A 19,717-nucleotide genomic window follows, 5' to 3' on the forward strand; every position below is an offset into this window, starting at 1 on the left:
CATTGGAAGGCACAAATTATATCTATTCAAAGTATCAAATCTTTAAGAAAGAAATGTTCTGATCAAGGTGCTGTATTCAGTTTATTCGAAGGCCCAAGTTACATCCATCTCAAAGCACAAAATCTATGGAAGAAGAGAGGAGTAAGAAGGGAAAAAAAAGACAAAGGAAAAAGCAATTCTTACTTGTGTCCCTCTTCCACTTAGTGTATCAGATTCAGTGGCAGCTCTCTCAGTAACGTTCTCAAGATCAGACGGTAGGTTGCTGGTTGAATCTAAAATGGGTTCCAATGCCCGACCAAGGATGTTCTGATCAAATTGCTGTATTCATTTCATTTGAAAGATCAATTTATGCATATGACATTGTAGAACAAGTGTAATCAACAAGGAACTAAGAGGGCAAGGGGGGTGCGGGGTGTTCTTACTCAAAGAAGAAGAAAGTAATGCTTACTGTTGTCCCTCCTTCAATTAGAGTAGCATATTCAGAGGTAGCTATACCATTCATATCCTTGTGATTTGATGATATACTACTAGTGGGATTTAAAATGGGGTCGGATGCCTGAGCTACAATGTTCTGATAAAGGGGTTGTATACAATTAATTTACAGGCTCAAGTTATAGATATATGTCAAAGCATATAGTTGACAAGAAAGTGTAATGAAAAGAAAAAGCAAGAAGAGGATTACGCTTTTCATTGCTCCTCCTCCATCAAGGGGAGAATGCGGTTCAGAGACAGAGCTCGCAGTTATATCTTCATGATCAGATGGAAGATCCTTTGAGACGTTGGTAATGCCAAGCGAAACAGGGTCTGGTGCCTGATCAAGGGTGTTCTGATCAACGGGCTGCAGACAGTTCATATGAAGGCCGGAATTTACATATGATATACATATCTATGTCACAATAACAAATACAGGGAGAAAAAAAGTCAACAAGAAAAAAGAAGACAACAAAGAAGGAAGACTTATGTTACCGTCGTCACTCTAGGAGGAGATTCGGGCACAGAAACTGTAGAGGAATCATCATGCCTGAATCTCCTCCAGCTATCTGAAATGAATTGGTATGCCGGACAGAGAATGCTCTGATAAATAACAGGCCAATATCTCTGCCACAACGGGGGAACTTTCTGCTGCACAAACTCGGATAACCAAGGAACGGCGTAAGCCACAACGGTTCCGGCAACAATTTCCCATGCCAAGCCCCGCACCGGTTCGAGGAATGACATCTCTCTCTGTGTCCGTCTCTATATGCTAGACTATACTTCAAAATCTTCTCCTTGTTGGAGAAATGAAGGCAAAAAATACTGTTTTCTTCATAAGTGCTTTCCCACCCGAGGACTGCTACACCAGAGGCAACAACAAGGGCCAAAATAGGTGGGGTCTGCAACAAAATTCACGGAGGAAAAGAAAGGGTTTGATCAAGATGGGGAAAAGGGGATGAAGTTAGCTTTTGGGGGTTTGGTCAATGCCCAAATTTTTAATTCATGTAAAGATGCAACTTGTGTTTGGTGTACCAGGTAGCACCTAGCAGAACTGTTTGGTTGTCTGTATTTTGACATCTGAGACCCAGTCTTGGGTTTGCCTAGAGCATTGTCCTAAACAATAAAATTTCCTTCTGAAAATCTTTTCCTTGGGATATCCCATAATCTGGATTGGACTGCATGGTGCAACTAATATGCCGGCCCACGACGGGTCCCAACTGAATGATTGCAGCCATCTACTTTGTACGACATGCTATTCATAGGGCCTGTTCACCAGAGCCTACGTGAAAAAACTCAGGTTCATCCTATTACCGGTGGCGTCTAAGTAAAAGTGATTCGATCAGGATGCTAAAATGTCGCATTAACCTCTCTTTAATTCTTGATAACCAAAGTGTATAGGCCAGCTTACGCGCACCTCGATTAATTCGACGACCATAAGTACACCGTCCACTAGCGGGGGCATTAACCTTATTTTTGGGCGCATAATCTACTCAGGGAAAAAGTGAACGACTCGGATCATTAAAATGAGACCAGCGTTGGGCCCACTTAAAAAAACTACACCTTTTAGTCTATATTTACAGACTCCATAGAAACCATATTTTTTTCTCTTCAAAGGGTCTAGAGATCGAGGAACAAATATTTAATGCAAAAAAATGTACCACGTTTATGTGTGTTCACACCCACACCCACACCCACCCACTCCCACTCCCACTCCCACACCCACACCCACACACATATATATATTGTATGCTCATGCGTGAGAACAGAATCGGAGTGTTGCTGTAGGGTTTCTGAGCCATGGAATGCAAATAAGAATAAAAAATGTATGTTCATGTGAATCCAGAGAGAGAGAGAGTTGTCTGACCATATTCGGCCGGCCCATTCCTCCGTCGAAGTGGGTTGTTGTCACTCGCCGGCAGCTGCCGGAACTTTCTCGTAATCAACGCTTGAGTACATAGTGCCTTCTGATGAAGAGGTGGTGGTCGGAGATGCGGCGGATGGGGGAGCGATTTGGGATTCATTGGCGGACCCAATTGGATTTGATTGGAACAATTATCCAACTTCGGCCAAAAGCATGTACTACAACGGACCAGCGACTCAAAATTTTAACCAAGTTTGGATAAAACTCCATTTGGTATGAAAACTCTGGTGCAAAAAATTAAGCATAAATTTTGAACAAAAAAAAAAGTAATACACTAATGCTACATACATAGACTTTTGGGGCATTTCGGCTAAATAATCCATTTGGATTTTTTTTCTTATTTATTTTTTTTTCAAATTTCTTAATTTTGCGTTACTTTTTTTTTTTTTATAGATTATTGTATTATCATGACAAGAAAAATTTTAAAAGTAAAAATTCAAAACCGAAATGCAATTTTTTTGAATAAAGATAAAAATTATTCAAAAAGCCATTTTTTTTATCTTTATTTAAAAATTTTGAGTTTTGATAATAATTTTGCACTTTTATGATTTCACTTGTTGAGACGAACTCATAATTTACGAAAAATTGACACAAAACTTACAAATGCAATTTGTTTTGAATAAGGAAAAAAAATAAGGAAATTAATTTTCACACTCTCTTTGTTACAATTAACTCTCTCTTTTTTGTCTTTATCCACTTGAATTTACTATATTGTCTTTTATTCAATACACTTTTGTACATGTTCAAGGACAATATTGTAAATTTATGTAGATAAGAAAAAAAAATGAGTGTGGATGATTAATGGGCTTTTTAGAGTGTGAAAATTATTTTTTAAAAATAATTCAAATAGATTATTTGGCCCAAACACCCCTATGTGCATAAATCGAGACACACGTATGTGGAATGGTTTTGAGCTCACACACAGAGCCGGCTTCGGGGTAAGCCCCACAAGCTCCCGGCTTGGACAACCCCCCACCGGCAACCAAAAAAAAATTCAAAAAATTACCTACGAGTCTAGAAAATTACAATAGTACTTAATTCCCATTAAGAATGAACTCAATTTTATTTACCTCTAAGAACAATTTCATATGAAGATTACTCTTTTATCCTTAACTAAATATAATTTCACTCTTCGTCATCTTTTCAAAGTTTTCATCATCCTCTACCAGACTACCACCTCCACCCCACAACTCTTCCGGCCGGCAACCACCTTCGGCCGATGAATTTTTTCAGCGAAATTTCACTAATTTCACTCTAATTTCAAATTTTTGGACATTATTCAATTCGATTTCAAATTTCACTAAATCTCAATGGATCTGGATTTCACTTAGTGAAATTCACGAAGAATTTTTGGACATTATACTTCGATTTCAAATTTTACTAAATCTCAACGGATCTGGATTTCACTTAGTGAAATTCACTAAGAATTTTTGGACATTATTATTAGTGAAATTCACTAATTTTCACTAAAGAAAGAGAGACAACAAGCAGATTCATGTGCATAAAAAAGTATACTCTGAAGTTCAAACACGACACAATCACCAAACATGGTGAGAAGGTACCCCGCCACGGCCAACATGTACGAGAAAGGGTACAATTTGGTGGTCAGATCGCCATAGGTTTGGATTGAGTCACTGAAGAAGTGCATGAGCGAGGTACCCGAGGATGATGAGGCAGTAGAAGAGAACTCTCTCTTTCTTGAGATCCTTAGACGTACTTTTTGAAATTTGGCCGGAGTCGATGGGAATTTGGGTCCAAAATGCGGACCAGCCCGTTAATCACCCAAAAAAATTTAGATGAGGTATAAAATAGTTCGAAACTTTGTAAATCTCCTTGTTTGTATCCACGGTAATACTGGATGGTTTCACACTCGCTATTGAGTTTGAGTCCTTGTGGCCAAAAGAAAACTTGTTTACGAGTTTTACCCTATTGAGATTTGAACCCCACATAAGTTTAGTTAACATTTTTTTTTGAGGGATGGCAAGAGGGTAATTTCACCTACCAAACTCACATAGGCAATTGCTGACTAGGGAGAGGTAGAGTGAACTCTTTAAACACGTTTAGTTAGCATTCGCACCACAAAGATATCACATATATACGCCCCATGAATAAAAAAATAATAATAGTACAATACTTTTCACCTTTAAAAGATATAGAAATACTCATTATTGCTTTTTTCTAATATATATTAGCTTCATTTAAGTTTTTGTAAGAAAATATACGTTTTATGTAACCTTGAATTTATTTTCTATTTTTTTGGTTTTGACTTGTATTTCTTTTTTTTTTTCTTCTTCTTTTTCTATGACTAATAGAAAGTGGGCAATCAAATTTGGGATCGGACTAGGGCAACCCAAACATCAGGACCGGCACTGCTCACACACATTAGACTACGTCGGACACATATTTGTGTGGATCTTTGCCTACATAGTTGTGTCTATAGATTTTAAAAAAAGGAAATGGTATTGTAAAATTTGAGTTTTCATTAATTTGAATGAAATTGAATTTGATATAGGTTTCAGTCAAATTTTAGTTCTGAGAAAAAGTTACACTAAATGCTGGGATGCTCTAATAGCTCATTTGGTTTTGGAGAAAATCTTTTCAAAAGCCATTATCTGTGCAATATTTCTGAATTTGATTGTAACACGAAAAACATTTTGGCTATTCGACATTCACCAATAAATACTCCATGTAATAAAATGTTCTGTATACAGATATTGTTTAAATATTGGAATATAGACGAATGACAAAATACTCATAATTTAATTTTAAAATAAAAGAATATTCATGTCTAACTTTCTGTTTAGTATAGTAGTGCTATTGGTACCGACGGTACCATAGGGAAAATGTACCGACGGCCACCGGACGGCCGTCTCCGGCCACCGGACGGCCGATCCGAGCCGTCCAAAAATTTTAAAAAATAAAACCGAGTGGGCCTACGCGGGAATCAATGGCATCCGAGGTGTGTAGAGTACTTGATCCGAGCACCCCTTTTTCGTGTATATACACGTATATACAAATATACACGAAAAATGGGTGCTCGGATCAAGTACCCTACACACCTCGGATGCCATTGATTCTCGCGTAGGCCCACTCGATTTTATTTTTTAAAATTTTTGGACGGCTCGGATCGGCCGTCCGGTGGCCGGAGACGGCCGTCCGGCAGCCGTCGGTACATTTTCCCTATGGTACCCGTCGGTACCAATAGGATTTCTGTTTAGTATGACCAAAGTATCATGCATATAAAAAAGAAAGGTTTCGGTATATAAAATGAAAAAAATACACTCGTTTTGGAAAACGTACTTCGATTATGTTATAGCTGAAGATGTTTTGTTATCATGATGATTGGAGTGTTGTTATAATTGAAGTAGTGGAGTGTTTGGACTAAATTATAAAAAAATTGGACATGTCGTCGATATTTAAAATAAGTTCTTTTTCCGTCCCGAATTGCTAGACTTCTGTGGGTGATCGTGCACTCTACACGTAATAAGTAATGTGTTTATGATAATTTTTTGGGAAATTTTTTACATCATTTTTTTTTTTCTCAATGAGATATTTATGTTAGTGTAAATTTGTTTGAGAGGACATTCGTAAACATTGCAATACGTGTTACCTAAAAAAGATTAAGTAATTTGGGACGGATGAAGTAGTATTTGATCATTCTTTGTTGGCCAACAAGGTATTCTTGTCATTTTTAATGTAGGGATGTCTTTTTCATAGTGAGAACCGAGGTCTATTTTTGTTATTAAAAGAAAGGAAGGGCCAGTGTAGGTCGGGGGTCCGATCTTTTCTGTTTTAAAAAGCTTTGTGCCTCTGGTTCAAGAAATTTTTCGGCCGTTAAATTGTGTAATTTTTTTATATTTTAAATTCAACCCGAAAATCTCTAAACACAGAGATACGGGAGATTCGGCACAAAGGATTCTGACTCGTAGGACCGGGACTCACGTGTCCCCACTCCCCGGTCAATGTCATCTGCAAAGGAATTTTGTTTTTTCCCCTTTTCTTTCTTCTGGGGTAACTACCCCAATTGGACAAAACAATATACTGCCCCCCATAGTAAAGCAAAGCGGAAGGCATGTGGCACTTTATTACTTGTTTTTTTGGTTAAATAGTTTAGGGCTCTTGATTTGTCTTTATTATTTTGGTAAAATTAAATCTTTTCGTACTATTTGTTTTTAACTCAATAATTGATACTTAGGTCCAAATCATATAATTGTGCTTAATTTTAAACTCTTGACTGTCGTTAATATTATGTAAACTAATTAGAACCATTGCCTAGTCGTAATTGAAGTCTAGATCACAAACACAAAATATATAGGCAATATTCAAACCAATTCAAATAATGAAAAGAATCCTTGCTATCTAGACAAGATTTTAATAAAAATCTAGAATTTATACAAGAACAATATTACTTAAATGACTACTTAAATGATATCTTCATCTACACCTTATAGATTGGTTTAGCCACTCAGACTGACCCCTCTAATTTTTCTTATATAACAGTAACACTTTTGTATACTTTTAACAAATTCCAAGCAAACTAGGAAATTCTTAACCAAGAAGAAAATTAGGGTGAAAATATAGTGAGCATATATGACTGCTTGCGGGCACATTTTGACCTAGTAAATACCAGAACTCGGAAATTCTTATTCCACGCAAGGTTGTAGCCCTTTAAATCAACTGTTCAACCAAATTTGAATTGCGTCACTGGGAGAACCAAGCAAAAAGTTACGGTCAATATACCGAAGCTGTACAACGAGAGTCCGAATTTGGGATGGCATCAAAAACTCTTGATTTCTTCTTCCCAATTGGATTGATCTAGATTTCCTTTGAATGATTCCAAGTATCCAAGTCTTTGTTCCCGATCCGTCTTAGTGACCTTAAAGCTCCAAATTAAGGCTCAAATCATTCAAAGGCTCCCCGTGACCTATAATCACAAAATAGCCCAAAGTCAGTCAAATATAACATGTATTAAGAACTCAACAAATATAAATTTAGACGCCTCCAGGCTCCATGCATAGATTTCAGCACTCATCAGCCCCTCATAGATTGGCGGCGTCTGAACTTCAAGACTTGAAGGTTCAACTTTCAGAAATGGCGACTACTGAACTTCGAGAATTCATGGTTCAACTTCAGGAAATGCTAGATAGAGGGATCCATTCGAAACAAAACCTCTCAGTGGGGAGCACCTGCTCTGTTGCCAAACAAGGACAGATCCTTTCAACTGTGAATAAACTACCGACAACTCAACAAGGTGATGGTCAAGAATTGCTATCCACTTTCAAGAAACAATGACCTGTTTTACCAACTACCCGGATCCTGACGTTTCTCAAAGATCAATCTGTAGCCTATATACTTTTTTTTCTAAGTTTTCAAACTCACTAAATACATGTGACATGAGATGGTGGCATCACGAGCCGCGTCTCAATTGGAGTCAACTTCAGCATATGAATGCACAAAACTTACAGCCCTTGTTTGGAGACCGCGGTGACAAATTTTATGGACAGCAATGGAATAAAAAAAAAAAAGTAGCTAAAGAACAATGCCACATCAACAGTTATAAGGGACTTTAGCAAAGTTGAACATAGCGAGGCTTCAGCTAGGGTGAGGGTGATGCAGTATACATGCCACTCCGCCCACTCTGGGCAACATCCTCCTCCTCCTTGAACAAGAATGGGTTGCATTAGGTTCCAATACCTTTATGTGCTCCTTCAACTGCGGATGGTATTCAAGAATCTCCTGGTACATTAGTTCTTGTATGTCTGCCTTGGTCACAAATAGTCTTTCAAATGCAAATTCAGCCTCCATAACTGGTTCAGCAGACGGCTCCCTCTCAAGCCCAGCCAAATCATTGAAATATGGATCTGCAAGAGCCTAACAATTTGCAACACAATGTGCATCATTAGAACTTATAAGGTAAAACATGCAGAGTCTCTCTCAGGTCTGCTCTTGGACTGGAGAGAGCTGTCCAGGCTCATGGGTCTGACCACGGGCATGACAATGATAATCCAAGCCGTTCATGTTGTGGCCCCTTGTGTTTAAATTGTTCATGTAAAACTCATGTTGGACCAATAACCATAGCCTCACGAGTTTGTAAAATTTATCTTCCACAATATGGATGGGACTCAGATTCCAGAAAACAGACAATACATTGTAAGAAGATGTGCAACGAAATCGGCTCAATAACCATAACCACATGAGTTCACATTTGTCATCCACGATATGGATCACACTCGAAATTTTTAAGATAGACAATCCAATGTTTAGGAAGACAAACAATGAAATCATGCTGTTACAATTAGCAGCGTAGTCAAATATTTAGCATAAGGATCTACATTCTACGCTGAAGGGGTGGTTCAGATCTATGTAGCACGGGCACGGCTAGGGCCACGGACATGGGAAATGACAATTCTAAAAAAATGGTTATACGAACACGGTTTTGTTAAAATGCGGACCTTCCCTTTTCCGATCAAATTTCGATGATCTAAACCGTTCAATGTGTTCAGAACATGATTATAAGGGTCCCCATGAGAAATTAGCAAAAAAAAAAGAGATCGGAAAGTGCACGGATCAAGCCCTTCATTCATATGAGAGAAGCCATCTCCAAACACGTGGAAACGGCGCCCTTTTGGAGTGTCGGCGCTTCATAGGTTCAGATCATCAGAGTCTAGCCCAGACAACCTCCAGTCCAAAAAACCATACGTATGAGAGAAGCCATCTCAAAATACTATTTAATATCATGTTTAGTACTCAAAAAATCAATACCCTGTAAGGTACTGCTATACAAATTCAACTTATGAAAAATTCTCGCCCGAAAGGATATGGCTTAAGAAGCACGAATATGATTGAGGTTGTGCGTCGTATCGGACTCAGTGTCAGACACTCAAATTTGCTGGACCCTCATCCACCGTGCAGGACACTTGTCCAGCCGTGTCTAATTAAGTTTTTATTTTCTTGAAGCCATACGCTCTTTACACACGTGGCATATTATAACCGGACTCTCTTCCAACACGTTAGGATGCACATCTCATTACCTATCACCTATGCAAACATAAAAACACTGCTTGAACACTAATGCATATAGTTTTCCATCCACTACATGGTCTTTTAACTTCTGGAATATCCGTTCTTTAATTTTACCTACTGTTATGTTGCGTTTCCACTTACCTGTCAGTAAAATATTCCTATGTGCTGCGTATAAAATATATGAAACATCAAAATAACATTTCCAATTTTTTTTACATCAGTGTATTAGTGTTGTGTCCTTGCTACTTAGGATGTGGCTTCCTGTGGTCCCTCCATTTCAAACTAAAACACTTGACATTGCACATCATTCTAGGCATTTATCAGGAAAAATTATGATTGTGTATTATGTTTGAGTTTACCTCTTCAGCAGACGGTCGATCCTCGGGATCCAAGGCTAACATTCTTTTCAGCAACACAAGTGCTTGTGGATCTACATTTGGAAACTTTTGGGGGAAAGGAATAGGCCTTTTCTTCCCCATGCTGCTTAAGCTCGTACGAGCTCCCTCATTCTTTATCTGAAGAAATTAGTTCAATATTTCAGCAAAAAACAGATTCACTAAAGAGTAAGACGTACAGTAGAATTTCTGCATTATGAGAACAAAATCGTTACAATATACAAACCTTGGCAATGGATTCTGGAGATGGTGTGCCCAAAAGATCTGTTATCAAGTCCAAGTGATGGACATGATTTTCCCCAGGAAATAGAGGCTTTCCAGTTAAAAGTTCTGCAAATATGCAGCCAATGCTCCATATATCTATTGCAGCAGAGTACTGAAAACAAGATAGACCATAAATGAAAGCCGGAAACAAAAGATATCCGTACAATCCAAGATCTTGATTTAGTTGTAACTAATTGAAAACTTTTGAATTTCTTTGATATGTTGTGAGGATAGTGATACCTTTTTTTTTTTTTTTTTTGATCAGCAGGATAGTGATACCTTGGTACGGGAACAAAAGGAAAATAGCTGTTTTGAAGTAAAATATATCTAATAGATGAGTTATCAAAGAAAAAGAGTAATGGGCACGGGCAAACAGATAAGTTATCACAGATAAGAGTAATAAGCTTTGTGTAATTCGAGATATCCACCACATCATGTGGTTAAGACTGCATTCAACGTCAGGACTGGGAAGTGGGGACAGAAGATTCCTAGCCAGAGCAAGTTTGGATGGACTTTCAACTTGCAAGTCAATGACTCTTTTTAGAAACCAAAACATGTTCACTGAAACTGCTAAAACTTCAATGCACACTATTCAGTGTTTCATTGCCCTTGCATGAAACTATTGTCCTCTATTTCATCTGTTGGCATTATCTACCCAAAACAAATTCTTCATTATGTCATTGCCCTTGCATGGAAACTATTGCTGTCTATTACAGCTATCCTGCATGAGAAAAAAAGTGTTATTTTGGGAAAGACTTGTAACATTATCCCCTCAAACTCACTGGACCCATTTTCTACATATTCACAAGATTTTTCTTCTTACATTTTCAAAAAGAAGACAGCCAATCAAGCAGAGGCATGTTGAAATGACAGTCTCATAAACAATAAGTTTATTTCAAGGTACTGAATTGTGATGAAGATGCTAATGGAAAATATAAAACGCCTAATCCAAACTCTACAAAGTTAATGATGGAATGGACAAATCAAGATGTTTAGAATTTTTGTTTCTTTATATTTTACCTTAGCATTTTAAGTAACAATTGATGGGCTAAATGAAGATTTTTCATTCCTGGTAATGAGTTTGTTAAAGAGGGTGAAATTTGATGAATGCACTTTGCTAGCTTTAGCAGTGATACTAATTTTATCACCTTTATTGTAACTTACATTGGTGCAAACTGCAAACTTATACTGCAAACCCGATTTTACAATTTCTTTGTCTATATTTTTGGTATCAATCCAGCTGAATACATTACAAAAGTTTCCTCATTAAAGTATGGATTATCCTTTATTTGGTGAATCAAAAGTTTTGCATAATTCAAAAAATTGAGATATGGGATTTAGATATAAAAAAATTCATCAAAAAGAAAATAACTATGGGAGAAAAGATAAATATACCAACCAAGGCATCAGATATGATGGAATTAGAACGAAAAATTGCTGATTAATTAAAGTATTGAGAAGATGCCATTATGAAAAATAGTGTCTGATGTAGAAGATATGCTGTATCTCCTTTAAAAACTGACCCATACTTATAACCATGTTATTTTTGGTATCATGTTCCAGAATTAAAAAAATATGTATGGTACGAAACGAATAGGCACACAAACTTATTAGGCAGTAAGGCAGTCAAATGAGCTATTTCGCCAAACAACGGAAATGGGCAATAACTCCTGCACCTTTGAGAAAAACTGTCCAACTCCACACAATTCAGGAGCCTTGTACCATCTTGTTGCAACATAGTCCTATAAGCACACAAATAAAAAGTTAGAAAAGAAGAAAAAACTACCATGCCTTGGGTATGTGTTGCGCGTTAACTAAGCCATTAAGCAACTAGAAATGAAAGAAAGCTAAATCAGAGAAACTTACCGCGCAAAATATAGCAGTTGGGGTATCAACGAAGGCATGACTAAAGTCACGTATCTTGATTTTGCAGTCAGCAATTGTTAAAATGTTTCTTGGGTTTAGATCTCGGTGAAAGACATTTGCTGCAAAACCAGTAAACAAAAACCCTACAAATCAGAACTACGAAGATCACAAGGTCGAGGTAGTAACTGAACACGAGTTTTATACTTCATGGGTTAGATACTACCTTTGTCACATCTTGTGTTCCGCTGAGGGTTCTTAAAAAATAAGTACTTATTTGCAATTTTCAAGCTTAAAAATAATGGACTTTTTGAAATAATTTTTTGTGTAATATGGATCTAGTTTTATAGATCTCGATGAGATCTTTTGAGAGGTTCAAAAAAAATTAAAAATTATTTTCGTAAATACATATTATTTTTAAGTTTAAAAATTGCAAATAAGTACTTATTTTTTACGAACCCTTAGCGGAATAGGGAGTCGATTTCGAGACTAAAAACTTTTCAGGGGAACATGCATCAATTTGAACATTAAGAGTTTATCAAGGAAAGTTCTGGAAACTTAAACACTTCTTTCCTTGACTTGGGACATTAAAAAATGGAATACAGGACTAACAATGAGGAATGGAATGAGTGGTTCCCAAAGTGTTTGTACTACAACCAAGTGAAAGAAGTAAAAAATTGAGCTAATGAGACAGTAGCTCCACTTGAAATAAATGAACCTGTGTGTATGTACTTCAACCCTCGAAGAAGCTGATACAGAAAGAACCGACAATGTTCAGGTGTCAACTCGTCATTCGCTTTAATAAGGTCGCGCAAATCACATTCTGTGAGTTCGAAAACAATGTATATATCTTTGAAGTCTCTGGAAGGAGGCAATAAGATATGCTTGATTCCCACAATGTCTGGATGATGGAGTAATCGAAGAAGCTTAATCTCACGAAGAATGCGTGTGGCATCAGAAACATGTCTAAAGACATCACTAATTTTCTTAATTGCAACTTTTTCCCGGAGCTGAGTATCATATGCTGAGCAGACAACACCACAGCTACCCTTGCCAATTACTTTCTCTATTCTATACCTCTTCCCCTCGTCATATTCCCTGCAAAAATCGACATCCACAGATGCCTGCAAAACAAACATTAAACCTGCCATGAATGACAGAAAACAAATCTGATCTAAAACTGAATCGTCCTTGCTAGATGCAATTAACATCAACATTTAGGAAGTTATACACGGTAATATCGTTTTGCCATATATAACTGTATCTAATACTGGTAGAGGTTCAAAATTTATTCAATTGAGAAACATACAACCACTATCAAATAATTCCAATATACTCGGACTGCCAAACATAGTTGATCAAGCTATCAGAATTTCCTTTTCTTCGATTCGTGAATCGTGAAGATTCAGCTGTAATTTTAAAGGGCAAAGTCCACTTTGATCCCCTGTGGTTATCGCCATGTGCGGATACTTACCTCATGGTTCAAAACTGAGCACATAACCTACCTGTGGTTTTGAAAATGTATGGATAGACCCATTGCCGTCATGTTTTTCATCTATATTAACGGACACAACATTAAAAGACAGATATACCCTCATCATGTCCCTTGATTTTTCTTTTTTAAATCTAACCACACCTTCCCCTACACCAAAAATTGAATCCAAACCGTTGATATTGTAAATTTTGGCGAGTACTACATCTATGCCAAAATTCAAGTCAATCAAAAAATAAAAAGCTCATGGTCGAATCGATTTTGTTATGAAATTAAAATTTCAAATTTGAATTTACTAAAAATTAGATCACTGGGTTATTGATGCCTGATCGAGATGACTTTTTACAGAGATACTCTATTCTTTATTTAATACATTATGAATGACTCAGATTACATTCTAGAGACGTGTGAGATACACCTCCGTTAATATGGATGGAAAACATGACGGCAGGGGGTTTATCCGCACATTTTCAAAACCACAGGTAGGTTATGTGCTCAGTTTTGAACCACGAGGGGAGTATCCACACATGGCGATAACCACAGGGGGTGAAAGTGGACTTTGCCCAATTTTAAAATACAAAGATACATACACATATGCGTTAGATATTAAAGATTAACTAATATGAAAAGCATAGAAATGAGTAAATAAAAGCTTGTTTTGAATGATGACTACGTGGCTAAGGGAAATAAGTATGTGATCAATATTCCAAGCCTCACATGATTTATGATCAAGGCACCACGTATGACATGGATGATTATGCCATAGTTTAAGTTGGAGGGACAAAAAATTCAAAACTCAAAAGCTATATTTAACAAAATATGCTACCGTATACCATAGCGCACACTACAAGATTCAAAACTTCTTGTATATGATGTTGGTGGTAGGGAGAAGGGAGGGGTTGGAAGGAGAGCGAGTGCAGGTGGTGGCTGAAGTGAGAAAAGGGAGTAGTGGTTGAGAGGAGAAAGCAGGTGTGATATGGTGGTGGGGTTGTGGCTGGCCTCGGCAGCAGCAGCTATGTTTGGTAGTGGCAGGCAAAATGGAGCTGTACTTTTTCCCATCTCATAGTTGCAGTGACCTTTCTACTTTGTCTAGGGCAGATGGTCACTCATTTGCACAGCTAAGGGATTTGCTGAAAGAGATTCATAAGTATTCCAGGTTAAAACCTAATATGCAGAGAAAGGGTAAAGACAAAGGAGTATTACAGGCTATTATTGCCTTCACAGAGGGAGACACCTAAGAAATATTAGACGCTTCCATTAATAACTACCAGATTGAGAGCTGGAGGCTGCAAGTTGCTTGATGTTTTGACTTGAATAGAGTGCAGTACCCTATGGAGTATGGAGGAAGAGCCCCAGTTAATCAATGTTGCGTAGTTTATTATACAAAGTTGCTGGAGCTCCATATCTGTCATCCCTTGGAAGGTGCTAAAAGAAGTGGGAAGTTTACTGAGAGAATCCTTTTGGGATGACTCTAAGTTAAACACAACTAGTGCCCAATTTAGACACGGGCACACCAGAAGCAAAGGGTGGTTTGAGTTAGGGTGATCAGAGACTGGAATAAGGCCCCAATGTTCAGACTTCAGACATCTATGGGCTGTGTCAAAAGGCAGATACACAATGGGTAAAGTTCAGACATCTCTGGGCTGTGTGCAAATATATGTAAGTGAAGACTAGTGCATATGGAACATGAATGTCCCATCGAATGTTTCTTGGACCATGAGAAAAAATCATTAGGCTCAGAACATTTGCACACCCATGGATCAGGTATGTAGTTGGAGTCTTTGAGATGGTCCCTTTAAGCCCTCTTCGTAAGAGATATATGTGAAGGTATTGCTTACAACATGGGGGCATCTTTGAATGCTAAAGTTGATACAATTTGATCATGGATTGAAATGGCCTAAATACAGAAATACATGACAATGGATATTCTAGCTAATACTCCTAGTACCTAGCACCCTAACAGTTCTCAATCTGATGCACTGATTTTGGACTCTTAACAGTAATGGCTCTTTCTCAGTCAAATCAGTTCGGAATGCCATCAAAACTGTAGCTACTTTGGTCCCTTAAAGACTTTTTGTTTTCCCACCATGTGCCCAGATGGGCAATAATCCAATGGAAGTTCGCTTTTTTACTTTAAAATAACTACTAAGGCTAGGTCAGAAGGGAGGTTACACTTGACGCAGACTATATGCTATGCATAAATGTAACTGAGAATCACATTCACTTACTCTTCACTTATCCCTTCTCCACTCAGGTGTTGGGTTACTTTCTGCAAAGGAATGATGTTCATATATAGTACTTGAGGAAATTGAGTGGTCAGGGTGAAGTAGAGGAAGTAAAACCTTCAAACATACTATTTTATGTTTTCATTGGCTGCAGTGCTGTATAATATTTTGGGGGAAAATATAGAAGCATTTTCCAGCACCAAAGATCGGAATCATTGGCCATAATTGACAGAGATATCAGGTTTTAGATCAGTTCCCCCAGATCAAGAAACTGATGATAATAGACTATTTACGTACGGAATGACATATCTCATCTAGTTAGTTTCATACTATCCAAGTAGTCTAGGTTGTGTTTGTGTTTAAGGGTAGGCTGGAGCCTGAGGAGTGTTTCTCGCGTGTCTTTCGGCTAGTGTTGCTGCTTCATCTAGGTTGGGGTGTTGTGGGAATGCCCCTTAACTTTTGTAATTGGATTGTTGAACCATACTTGTACTTCAATCTAAAATGGGAATAGCTACATAACTGAAAAACATCAAACATAAACAAGGTGCTATGCAGCTCAACCTCAAAAAAGGTTGTCGCAGCTACTGATTTTTCTGACAACAGACCTTTAGATGATAGAAAAACCCAATATTCTGTGAAACTAAGATTCATCATGCTTAAGTCCAATGTGTTCATGTGCACAAAAAAAAGGAAAGGGACAAAGTAAATGATTATAAGATGTAGAACAGCAAAGAAAGAATGAAAGTAATGCTTACTGGTGTCCCTCCTTCACTTCGAGTAGGAGATTCAGAGGTAGATACCCTAGTGATATCCTCATTATCTGAGGACATGCTGGTAGTAGGATTTAAAACTGGGTCTGATGCATGGATGTTCTGATCATGGGGCTGTATTCATTTCGTCGAAAGGTGCAAATTATATCGATTTCAAAGTACCAAATCTATAAGCGAAAAAAGAAAAGAAGAAACGGGAAAGGAAAAACAAAACAAGAAAGACAGAGAAAGAAAGAAAGAGGACTTACTAGTGTCCCTCCTCCATTTTGAGTAGTGGAATCAGAGACATAAATCCTGGTTTTATCCTTGTGATCGGATGATCCGTTGCTAGTGGGATTTAAAATGGGCTCCGATGCCCGATCTTGGATGTTCTGATCAAGGGACGGTATTCATTTTATTCGAAGGCACAAGTTATAATCTCAAGGTGTAAAATCTATGATGGAAGAGAGGACGAAAACCAAACAAGAAGAAAAAAGACAGACCAAGGAAAAAGTTGTCAACGTATTCAACGAAAAGTAAGTTGTCCCGTGTATCAAACGGGCACAATGCTAGCATCCTGTGCACGGGACAATGAAAACAATGTTGAAGTCAATATTTCTTCTATTGCCTCATGCATCGAACGGGGACAATGCTATTAAGTGTAATAACCAAGGAACTAAGATGGCGATTTGTCGAAGAAAGTAATGCCCTCCTTCAATTAGAGTTGCAGATTCAGAGATAGCTATTGTCATGATTTGTTGACATACTACTAGTGGGATTTCAAATGGGTTCCGATGCCCGACCTAGGATGTTCTGAAAAAGGGGTTGTATTCAATTCATTTACAGGCTCAACTTAGAGATATATTTCTAAATATATAGTTAGAAAGAAAGTACAAGGAAAAGAAAAAAAGAAGAAGAGGATTACGCTTTCCACTGTCCCTCCTCCATCAAGGGGAGTGTGCATTTCAGAGAGAGACGTCCCAATGATATCCTCATGATCAGATACCAGACCATTTGATACATTGGAAACGGTAAGCGAATCATGGTCTTGTGGCGGATCAAGGGTCTTCTGATCAAGGGGCTGTGGACAGTTCAAATGAAGACTAGAAGTTATTTGATATATTTATGCCAAAATACACAAAACTACAGAGACCAAAAAGAACAAAAAGTCAACAAGAAGCAATAGAGAAGAAAGGCGAATTTTACCAAAGTCCCTCCAGGAGGAGATTCAGACGCGGATACTGCAGAGGAATCACCATGATTAGACAGAAGATCATGTAGTAAGGGTTGAATAGTATCTGAAACAAGATGATATGCGGGAACAAGGACGCTCTGGTAAATAACAGGCCAATATCTCTGCCACAACGGGAGAATTCTCTGCGCCACAAACTCGGAGAGCCAAGGAACGGCATATGTCACAACAGTGGTCGAAACAATTTCCCATACCAAGCCCCCCACCGGTCCGAGAAGTGACATCTCTATACTTCAAAATGCTTCCCAACTGAGGATTGCTACACCATAGGCAACGGCTGAAAGAGGTGTTTTGAAACCAAATTCAGGGAGGAAAAAATGGGTTTGGTCAAGATGGGGAAAAGGGGGATGAAGTTTAACTTCTGGGGGTTTGGTCAATCCACATTTTTAATTCATATGCAACTTGTGCTTGGTGTACCAGGTAAGAAGACTTCTGAAGACTTTGCACTGTTGACATCTGAGACCCAGTCTGGGGTTTCCTCCTACACACTAAAACCCCTTTTTTGCAAATCCTTCTCGTACCAGGTAAGAAGACTTCTGAAGACTTTGCAATGTTGACATCTGAGACCCAGTCTGGGGTTGCCTCCTACACACTAAAATCCCTTTTTTGGCAAATCCTTTCTCTTGGGATGTAACTGTAGGGTGCAACTAGCATGACCTGCCCAAGACGAGTCCCAACTGAATGAACGGAGCCGTCACTATGTTATTCGTAGGATCTATTGAGTAGTTTCTCCATGGGAAAACTCAGGTTCATCGGATTATCCTTGGCGTCTTAAGTAATAGTAATTCGATCTGGACGATAAGTAAATTGCTACTCCCCCGGCCCCACCTCCCTTTTCCCAGATTACCCCCGCCTCTCTTTCTCTCTCTCTCCCTTTTCTTTTTTTCTGCCGTTTGCTTCTTTTCTTATTTTCTTTTTCCTTTTCTTTTCCAATTTTTTTTTTCATTTTTTTTCCTTTTCTTTCTTTCCAGTTTGAATTTTTCTCTCTCTTTAATAATAAGTTCAAGTCTAATTCTAGACTTTGTAAAGTAATTGAGAGAAAAAAAGTGTTTCAATTGATTATGTTTATCCGACTATTTTATTTTTCTTTTTTTGTCCTTTATAGATTAAAAAATATAGTTACGAAAATAAGTGTTTCAATTTTCAATCCGTTTGAACCAGTGCAAAGATGTTATTTTTCTGATCATTTTATCCTAAATGGTCGTAATAAATTTTTGGCTCCAAAGCCTTTCAATGAACACCCTAAGAGAGTCCTAAGACTCAATTTTTGGCTCAAAAGCCTTTCAATGAACACCCTAAAAGAGTCCTAAAACTAAATAATGAGTCTTAGGGTGTTCGTTGAAAGGCCGTAAAGCAAAAAATTCATTAAGATTACAATTAGTGTTCGGGAACTAATTACGAAATGTATTTTGCAAACGACATACTAATCCAAAATACAAATGTTATATTTAGGATTACTTTTTTGGGAGACTTAATTATCCATCCTCAAATCTCATCCAACTTAAGTATCCATCCTCCATTTTTTGAACAGTTATGATTTCATCCCTGTTTTTTGTTTATACCAAAAGTGTCCCTAATATATATATATATATATATATATATATATATATATATATATATATATATATATATATATATATATATATATATATATATATATATATATACCAGAAAATGAGACCAAAACATAATCTTTCCCATCCCGTCCCACGATTTCCGTTCAATCCCTAAAATTATGGATCCCAAAAATTCGGGTGGGATTATATATAAGTAAGCATCTCTCTCTCTCTCTCTCTCTCTCTCTCTCTCTCTCTCTCTCTCTCTCTCTCTCCAAAGTCCTCCATTCGTCCTCCATAAACAACCGCCGCCATTCACACGTCCTTCGGTGGGCGGCAATCCACTCGTCGTCCGACGTCTTCCGCTCTATCGCGGTCGTTTCCCTCCTCCCTCTCGCCGATCAATCATCCTCCGTCATCATCAATGAAGCCGACAGAAATCTCCTTTCGGTACCGTTGCTGTCGACCGATTCCCTCCTCCCTTTCGCCAATCAATCATCTTC

The 19,717-nt window shown here is 37.9% G+C and overlaps 1 protein-coding gene across 15 annotated transcripts in view; it reads right to left on the reverse strand.

Annotated features, from left to right (window-relative positions):
* LOC131300407 (mitogen-activated protein kinase 15-like) overlaps positions 1 to 17,882 on the reverse strand; it is a 30,073-nt gene extending 12,191 nt beyond the window's left edge. For 2 of the 15 annotated variants that reach the window (XM_058326232.1, XM_058326227.1), the window contains exons 1-4: positions 17,613 to 17,882; positions 17,332 to 17,487; positions 449 to 571; positions 184 to 318 (exon numbers count right to left, since the gene is read on the reverse strand). In XM_058326232.1, the coding sequence (XP_058182215.1) occupies positions 184 to 318; positions 449 to 571; positions 17,332 to 17,487; positions 17,613 to 17,882 (684 nt within the window). Of the gene's footprint in view, positions 1 to 183; positions 319 to 448; positions 572 to 682; positions 839 to 966; positions 1,614 to 2,338; positions 2,481 to 6,734; positions 7,320 to 7,938; positions 8,267 to 9,777; positions 9,934 to 10,039; positions 10,190 to 11,753; positions 11,820 to 11,943; positions 12,063 to 12,658; positions 13,065 to 16,412; positions 16,542 to 16,675; positions 16,799 to 17,331; positions 17,488 to 17,612 lie in introns of those variants that run through there. The other 13 variants (XM_058326236.1, XM_058326240.1, XM_058326241.1 and 10 more) reach the window with 13 other exon arrangements.
* Positions 17,883 to 19,717: the final 1,835 nt, after the last annotated feature.

Source organism: Rhododendron vialii, chromosome 9a (assembly GCF_030253575.1).
Source record: "Rhododendron vialii isolate Sample 1 chromosome 9a, ASM3025357v1".
NCBI lineage: Eukaryota > Viridiplantae > Streptophyta > Magnoliopsida > Ericales > Ericaceae > Rhododendron > Rhododendron vialii.